Source organism: Anomalospiza imberbis, chromosome 2 (genome assembly GCF_031753505.1).
Source record: "Anomalospiza imberbis isolate Cuckoo-Finch-1a 21T00152 chromosome 2, ASM3175350v1, whole genome shotgun sequence".
NCBI lineage: Eukaryota > Metazoa > Chordata > Aves > Passeriformes > Viduidae > Anomalospiza > Anomalospiza imberbis.
Genome location: NC_089682.1, coordinates 11405958 through 11415173, shown reverse-complemented (window position 1 = coordinate 11415173; position 9216 = coordinate 11405958). Strand labels below are relative to the sequence as shown.

Sequence of the window (9216 nt, the reverse complement as noted above, 5' to 3'; positions counted from 1 at the left end):
TGTGGGGGAGAAAGTGAACACCTGAGCACCTGGAAGAGTTTCATATGCTCTTAGTAATTTTTTCTGTGAAACTTTTTTAATGTCTGAGGTTCATTAAAAGAACTTAAAAGATAAAAATAACTTACTGGTCCACAATAGGAGCTGCACAGCACAGGAGTACAGGTAGTTCAACTTATTTAATATGTACTGAAGAGTTTTATTTAAGTGGTGGATGGTAAATGCCTTTTTATTAAGCAGAAAGTATCTTAAACTAAAAACCAACTTTGAAGAACATAAAAACTTTCTAACATTCAAACACTAAGCATTAATGTGACTATACTGGGAAATATGCAGAGTAGGTGTGCTCATTTCTGAGGAAACCTTCCCACTGGCTATTTGTAAGAAGCGGCTGATGACAATGTCTTTGGCCTTGACAGTCTCCATGTTCCTCTCCCGTGATATCTGCATGCTGATTTGATCCACGTTAGTCATGATTAGCTCCGAGGCCAGGATCTGGGTGGGGGATGCCCTGTTTGCCGTGCTGTCCATGATGTACTGCTTGTACAGTTCCACCAGCTTCTGCTCCAGGTAATCGTTCAGGGCGGAGTCGGAGAGGGGCTGCTGGTGGGGCCCTAGGCTGGCCAGCCGCCAGCACGAGGAGTGGCCTTGGCCCAGCCTGCGGATGGTGTCACTCGTGGGGGGAGCCTTCACAGACTCCATGGCCGGAGGAATCTCTGAGGACTCCAAGAAGGGGCCTATGCCGCTGTCACAAGCAAAATCTGTCGTGACTGAGCTAATTGGCACCACGTAGTCCCCAGCTATATGCAAATCGTTGTAGTTCTTGCAAATGCTCTTGCAGGAAGGTGGAACCAGGTAGGTGACTTTTTTTGTCAGCTCCTCACAGACATGCGTAGCTGGAGGTGGCTGTCCTGTGGGTGTTGGGTGCTGGACAGCTTGTGGGAGATTATCCTTCTGCTTTCTGCTGTGCTTGCTACCTCTAGAGCAGACTGAGGAAACACACTTGCCAGCAGATCTGCATCTCTGAAGGAGGCTTTTTCCTTGGCCTTCGCCTATGGAAGAATAATTAATGCGCCTCATTTCGTACACCCCTTCATCAGGCAAACTCTCGTAGAGCGCAGGGTTCAGGTCTTCCCAAAGGTAGGTAATTCTATGAAGGTAACCTTCCGACAGCATCCTTCTCCAAGGGAAGGGAACCACCAGCAGACACAAAAATGATAAGAAGAAATTAATTACAAAAAGTTCATTTTAAACCCCCTGAGCTGTGATTACACTCACCTGTTACTAGCTGCAGAGAGATGTCTCCAATTTGGACATGAACAAGAGTGTCTCTGCCTTACTAGGGGACTGGAGCCAGTGAGTGAAGTGATCAGCCAGTGTCCCTGTTGTGCTGAATCTCACCAAAGCATATCTTGTATAACACAATATATGGCACGTCTAGTACATCCAATGGAAGTGAGTTGTGGAGAGAGGGACAAGAAGTCTCCTGTTGTGGAATAGCTGCTGTAATAGCTTACACTAAAATGCATCTAATTTTGCCCTGGAGTTCATTAAGAAGCCAGGGGTTTCCCCCTTTTTCTCATATGCTTTTAAGAAGGCAGGGGTTTCCCCCTTTCTTTCATATGATTTGAAGTAACTTTTGTTGTGTGTGGTTTGTCAGCTGCCTCTGAATTATGATGATTTGAGATTCATATTGAGAGTATCACCCCTTCTGTTCCAGACTAATCAACAACTGTAGGTGTGGTTCCTTTTTCATTAAAAAATCTCAGACCATTAAATTTGCACTTTGCACTTCTGCATTGCAATCAGGATAGAATTATTTGTCTCTATCTTTTATATGTGAAAATGTCAGTGGAAAAAGCAAAATGTTCTGGAGGCATGATTCATCTGGCCTGGTTTAGACACCTAAATCAAAATTAAATGAATTGTGTCCTAGATTTGCTTATCACTCTCCAGCTGCTATAACAGGATCTTAAACTAGATCCTAGATATAGATATCTGCAGGGTACTTTTGAAGAGACTGATTTCAGTGCAATGCATAGGAAAGTGCACATTTCAGAAGTACTCCAGCTCGCTCTTTCACTGTGGGATTAGCCATACCACAGCTCTGGAATCAGTTTTCATTGCATTTCTGCAAAGGTACACTCAGGTTCCAGCAGTCACTAACTCTCTCCACCCTCTGAGCAGGCAGCTCAGACCCAAAAGCTGCACAGAAATGTTGGTAATTAAAGACAGGATTTGCCAGCAAGGACACACATGGTGCATATCAGTAAATGTTCTGCCCAAGCTTTGGGAGCTCCACTACCAAAAAGATTGTTTTAAATCCACCTCTTTTTTTTTTTCAACAGATGTCAAGGATACAATCAATGGGAAAGATGTTCTAAAGAAATAGTTGGGTCCAGCAAAGAGAAAGTAGATTTAAAGTAAAAATAAATTAAAATTTAAATTATTTAAATAATTTCTTTCTTTATATACTACAAATGGTCTTTTATAAGAGTGAAGGGACTCTCATTTCTTAGTAAAGTTTTCATGTGTCACAGTTGCTAGTGCAAAATGCTGCACTAATAACTGTTGGCTAAATCCTGTCTAAGCATGGAGATAGACTTTGCATAACAGACATAGACTCCCTATAAATGTTATGGAGGAGACAGTGTGAGAAAATACTTTCCTTGGAGGGAGGGAATCACTTCCACACATGAAGAAGGTTGAAGAGAAAGGTGAAGAGAAAATAACTTTCCTTCAGGCAGAAACATTAATGGGAATTAGATGTGTCCAAACACTTGCTTTGGTGACCCTGGGTTCTCTCTGTTGCTGCTAGTTGTGTGAGATTTCCCACAGGCAGTAACATTTAATTAAAAGCGACCTATTTACATAGAAAGGGGGAAAATCATGTTTGGGGCTTGGCAGTTCTTGTAGTATGCTGCTGTTGTCTTGCTTTGGCTTTTAGCTGTAATTAAGGTGCCCCCATAGAAGTCTTAGCCAAATGTTAACGCTGCTCAGGTTATCAACTCTCTCTTCTGCTTCTGTTCCCCCCTTTTGCAAAGGCTGTTCCCTTCCCTCCGCCATCCATGGCCCAGATGTCTTTATTGCAAAATCACCACTAACTGTGGCTAGCTCGAATGTGGAACTGTTGTACATTTATTTGTATGTTATTTTTAAGATGGATTTGGAGAAATGAGTGGAAATGTAACATAGCCTGTCCACTGCTCAACCAACATAGGCAAAGGCATTTGTGTTCAGGCAGCATGTGACACTTTGGTCTTTCCTGCTCCCCAGATGTGAGTTGTTTCTGCCATAAGGTGCTACATGAGGGAACTGAAACCGTTGGTTTCATTTCTTTGCACTGCATTCTGCTTTGCTTATTTCCATTCCTGAGACAGGAGTGGAAACAAAAGAATTGGCAAATTCAGAAATATTCAGGTCTCATTGTGCTCAGAGTTGTGTATGTTGAATGAGTTACAGGATTACCCTCTGAAGCTGGCAAAGGCTGCCAGACTAATCTGGCTCTTCCCAGCTCTGCAAGGAAATCTGACGGAAGTTTTGATAGGCAGTGCTGAGAGCATTAATGTAAAAGGGAGGTGCATGTATCTCTGGTGTTTCTTGTCCTAGTACTTAATATAATATATACCTCTGACAATTTATTATCCCATCACTCCAACTGTCATGCAACTGTGCCACCTATAATTTTTGCATTTTAAATCTGATAAGGATTGCAGTTTTCATTAATTCTGCTTTCTCACGCCTCTTCTCTTAATCCCCTCTCCACGCCACAGACACACATACACCAGGATTCCAAGGGCACAGAGATTATATCTGATGTCTTTCAATATTTGGGTTTCGTGCTCCTTAAATCCAGATTTCACTTACATCTGCCTGAAAATAATTGCATAACATCTGTTGCACAAGGAAAACCAGTCCCTTTTACAATTCTGGTCTGACACATTTTGCATGTAAGGTGAACAAAAAGAATTTTCCTTTTGCTGCCCTAGCAATGGGCACTGACTACATTCTGTCTAAGCCTCCTGGAGATAGAGGGAGAAGACTGCCTGGTTTACACTCTCTTTTCTATCTGACATAGTCTTTATTACAGTCAGATTATCTTAAAAACTCTGATGTCTTGCATGAGGTTTTTGTTCAGTTCTTCAGCAGAAGAAAAGCCTGAAAGCGGGATGAATATTTAAGGTCATATGGAGAATCCAGGGGAATTACCAGTGTGTGGCAGCAAATTTGCTAGGTTGTAATGCTTGTAGACAGTGCCAATGTTTGCATAAAGACCTCAGATTACAGTCTGAGAACAGGAAAACAGAATGGGAGTTCTTGGCTCAGGATAAGCAAAACACTTATGGAAAGCCTGAGAAGTGTGCACAAAGAGATATGATGAATTGTGTCCTGTTCAAAAACCTAAGCAAGATGAAAAGTTGCTAGAGAGAACGGAAAGAACGTGATGCCAGATGGGATCACAGCTCGGTGGGGAAAGGGACATTCTTCTGTGTTGCAAAAGAAGGGGATGGAAACTCATAGAAGAGACAAGCTTGGATATGTCTGGCCTTCAGATCCCTGACCGGGGCTCTGAATAGCATTGAAGTTGTGCTGCTGGGGACTGGAGCTCAGCTGTTATGACAGGGTATACCTTGATTTCTAGCTGATTTACTAGATGGGATCCCAGATCACAGTCTCCCTGTCTTGAAGGAACTCAAATCCTATGGATCTGTCTGTAGTATTTTTCCCTATTTTAAGAGACATTTTTCCAGTTTGTGGAGATACAGAGAGACCCCCTCAGTGAAGTGTGGGATCCACCTCAGATTGCCAGACACACATGCAAGAGTCCTGGCAAGTAGGATAGTCTGTAGAGCAAGCTTACAAATATTGCAGGATCCATATCTCACCTTCCCCTGGGGCTAGTGTGGAACAGCTCCCAGGAAGCCTCAGTACAGCCAGCACAGGGAAACTAGGATAGCGAAGAAGGCAGTATAATGAGCTGTGCATATGGGTAAGTAGAGCCTCTCTTTAATGCCTGAAACCTACAGATCTTTGGTATCTGAACCTCATTTGGCTTGGATAAATGCTAATGACACCAAATTGTGTGGTGAGATAGACACATTTTACAGGGAGACCTACACAGGCTGGAAGGTGGGCCAGCAATAACAGCATCAGGTTTAACAAAGGCAAGTGGCAGCTCCTGCACTGGATGACACAACCAAAGAGCCCAGCACAGGCCCTGTGTGCCTGGGGAGCCTTGCTGAGAAGGGACCTGGGGACCCTGGTGCACAACAAGGGGACCCTAAGCCAGCAGAGCAGGGCTGCAGCAATGAGGAAAATCAGATCCTGGGCTGCACCCACGGGGGCACAGCCGGCTGAGATAGAGATGGGAGCATCCCTCTCAGCATTTGTCAGGCTGCCCTTGAAGCATCCTGTTCTGGTCCCAGAAAATTCAAACAAGATGTGGACAGACTGGAATGGGTCCAATGGAGGGCCAAGATGTTGATCAAAGGGCTGGAAAAGCTGCCTTGTGAGGAAAGTTTGAAGGAGTTAGGACTCTTCTCCCTGGAGTAGAGAAGACAGGGAGAAGGGGGCAGCTCATCATAGTATTCCAGTGTCTGCAGCTGCAAAGAAGACATAGGCTCTCTCTTCACAAGCAGCCACATGGAAACGACAAGTGGCAAAGACCACAAGTTGCATTGGGATAGAATCACAGAATCACGTAGGTTGGAAAAGGCCTCTAAGATCATTAAGTCCAATTATTAACTCAGCACCACCATGTTCACTGCTAAACCATGTCCCCAGTGCTCTCAGGGATAAGAGGGAAGAGAAGGAAATTTTTTACAGTGAGAACAATCAATGAAACAACCTCACTAGAGAAATGGTGGAGTTCCCTTCGTTGGATGTTTTCAAGGTGGAATTGGACAAGGTTCTACATAATCTCATCTAGGCTTCCTCTCCCATGAAACATTGGACTAGATGATATTTCGAGGTCCTTTCCAACTTATGCTTCTCTCCAACTATAATTCTACAATAGCAGTGGCTGCTGTTAGATGTAGGAGTGGCTCACTTTGCCCACCGCAGAGGAGAAGATGAATAGACAGAGGGTGGTTTTGCACAAGCATCTGAATGCTGCCTGCTACATTTGTCACTTCCTCTCCCTGCTGCTGCTCTGGAAGATCTGGGGCCCAGGAGATGCACCTAGAGGCTCTTTAAGCAGTCACTGTGAGCCAAACCATGCGTGTGCACTCCCCACATCTCTCTTGACTCTGATCTTTTGTCCTTCCCACAGGAGAAACATAAGCCCTGTTCATCTTTATTCACATGTCAACAGTTGAAGAGATGCAGAAAAGCTGGAGTACCTCACCCATGGGGGAGTGTGGGCTGGTTCGAGGGGAACAAGTAGGTTTGAGAGAATAATAATCCTGTATTTTGAGAGTATGAGGGAATCTGCTGGAAGGACAGGCTAAAGGAAGCAAGAGAGGAGACATCTTCCCCAAGAAGTCTACTATACTGTTGAATGCTCTCGTTATACAAATGCCTACCAATTTTTGATCATGCGAAATGGATGGCAATGGGCTTCAGGAGCATTCCGCTTCTTTAATTTAGGAACAAATACATTCTCAGTATATTTTTATCTTTAAATTGAGTTGGGGGGGACATATTTCCATAAAAATACAATGAAAACTGTATGTTGGTAAACATAGCTTCTTGAGGTCTCAAAGTTTTCCACACAAGTTTGTTTTCCACCCAGTTCAAGTTTCTTGAAACATCATACAGACGAAGCCTGCTTCATCATGTTACATACTTTTCTTCATCATCTATGCCTATACAAAGTTGGTTTCAGACCCCATCAATCTGGTTGGATAGCATTTTACATCTCATATCCACAGCTGTAAACAACAGCATCTGAGGAAATCTGAGGCAGGAAAGAATCAGGCTGCACATTCATAAGGAAGACCTGACTACTTAATATTTCTACCCTGTGCTTTTATAATTTTCTTCCTGGGGTTGAAATCCTTTCATGTCTCTGGATGTCTGTGTTAATTTTAATGAGTTTTTAGGCATTATGACTAAACTATGTGTACTGCAACATTTTGAATCTAAGCATTTGAAGTAAAGAGGCAATAAATCCACGTGAACTCTTACAGAAGAGAATACACTTTCTAGAAATGAAAAGCAAACATAAATGGTAAAGCAAGAAAGACAGAAAAGGCTGAAGGTGTTTCCCAGAAGGAGTGAAGGAAATGGTCCACAAAAAGGCATTGAAATATTAGTCATGTTTGTTGTAGAGCATAAAAAAGTGTGGAGAGGTGGCATGTTGTGCATGTATACCCTTGTTGAGCTGTGAATTTGCAGCAAACCAGGAAATTCACTAAGAATTGAAAAAAATGCAATAATAAAGTTTCTTTGTTTATAATTTTTAACATCACTGTGTTCTCAGAGAAATCTCATCTTTCTTCTTATGAACTTTTTTTTTAATATGATGCCCATATTAACCTATTTTGCTGCTTATTTTTATTTATAATCTAGAAATAAGAGCACTACAGTTGGAGGACATTACTTAGACAGTACAGTAACATGCACAGAAATTGCAATAAGAATATCTTAATTATGATAAAAGTAACACAGCTCGTAAGGCTCACTTTAAAAATATTCTGAAAAACCTGTTTAGTCTGATTTTATGAAAGTCGTTAGAAGTACCAGAGGAAAAAATGTGTTTTCATTTGAAGTCTTATTGCAACCACAGTTGGTCATGGTTGTGAAGATGGCATATTAGAAATGTTCTCATCACTTCTTAAGGCAGCAGAAAGTGTCCGTGGGCAGAAGCTGAGACTCTGCAAACACATGTGCATTCAAAACACAAAAAGTGCAATCTCATTCTACCAGCTATAAGCTGTGGTGCCACACAAACGAACCAAGCCACTCTGATAAGCAAGGGCAACATTTTCATACATTTATATAATGTGCAGTATATTTTAGTTCTTACCTCCAAAGATACAGCCGATGACCAGGTACAGAAAAATTGATGCCTTCCAACTAGTTTGAAACTTCCTGTGCGTCTGTCCTACCCCAAAATGCAATGTTCTGTTTTTATTTCCTATTTAATTACACTTCTAAGATAACATCTCTTTTACTTCTAATCCTCTATAGCAAAGAAGTATAGAAAGAAAGTCCCATAGGAGATGAGGGGCTTTTATAACTGACTGAACTGCAACACGCTGAACTTGCTTCCTCTTTTATGTTCAAATGAAACTTCATTGTGAAACTGTGTATTGTTAAAATAGCTGATTGCAACACACTCAGTCCAGGCAGCTGGACTGTTGTAAGAAAAAAAGCCCTGGTGAGTCAAACGCTCAGAACAGTCTTAGAGAAACTGTTCATCTGTTGGCATCTTACAGTGTACCTCATTTCAGCCATCACTCTCCTTTTAGCTGACATGGCGAGGTCAAGATTGACCTCATGATTTGACAGGTCAAGATTGTCAGGCCAAACAGGTTGGAAGAGTGAGGTGCCAAAGCAGAAATGCTTTGCACAGCAGGCCTACTTCGTTGTCTGCAGACCCTTGTACATATAATTTTCCACCAAGCAGCACAGCACAGCTGCTTTCTCAGGTTTTGCTTTGGCAAACTTGACAACACTTGTCAGGACAAAAGTTAGACCTGAAGGTTAGGCCTCGTCTGTTTTAGCATTCAGTACCATACTCAGGAAGTTTGTCTTAGGAGGGGCAGAAAATACCTGGGGCAAGCAGGAATTCATCCACCAAGTGTGAGGTGTGAGAACAGTGAATATGGCTTTGAGATTGGTGTTGGAGTATTCCTTAAGGGCAGAAGACAAATAGTGTTTGAAACATGTAACTAGACTGTTTGAATTGATCCCAGTAGGATACACAGAATTTGCTTTAAAAGATATCATTATGCATCCATACATTGCAATAATAAGAGAAATATATTAAAAATATTTTTTAATTCTCAGTGAATTTTAACTTCCTCATTCAGTACCATGTGTTCTTCTCAGAAGCCTCCAACTCTGCCAGCCAGAAATAATAATTCTGTTAATGTCACTTTCCTAAATATTCACTATGATGCAACATATGATTGGGACTAATATCAAAAACTTCTTCCAAAGTCTTCTTAGACACAGACATGAAAAAAGTACAAGTGTCATTCTGTCCCTACCTACACATTTGTGTCTAATTCATACAGCAGTTTAACAAGTGATATTTTACCCAGTCATATG

At 42.0% G+C, this 9216-nt stretch overlaps 1 protein-coding gene across 1 annotated transcript; it reads right to left on the bottom strand.

Moving 5' to 3' along the window:
- Positions 1-8382, bottom strand: TASL (TLR adaptor interacting with endolysosomal SLC15A4). The gene is made up of 2 exons (XM_068177743.1): positions 7967-8382; positions 1-1174 (listed from the first exon to the last, which is right to left on the bottom strand). The coding sequence occupies exon 2, from the start codon at positions 1171-1173 to the stop codon at positions 298-300; it is 876 nt and encodes a 291-aa protein (XP_068033844.1). The 5' UTR covers position 1174; positions 7967-8382; the 3' UTR covers positions 1-297.
- Positions 8383-9216: the final 834 nt, after the last annotated feature.

Bases quoted from the DNA above. Each gene is read 5' to 3' on its own strand.
- TASL (XM_068177743.1), bottom strand. From the start codon at position 1,173: ATGCTGTCGGAAGGTTACCTTCATAGAATTACCTACCTTTGGGAAGAC.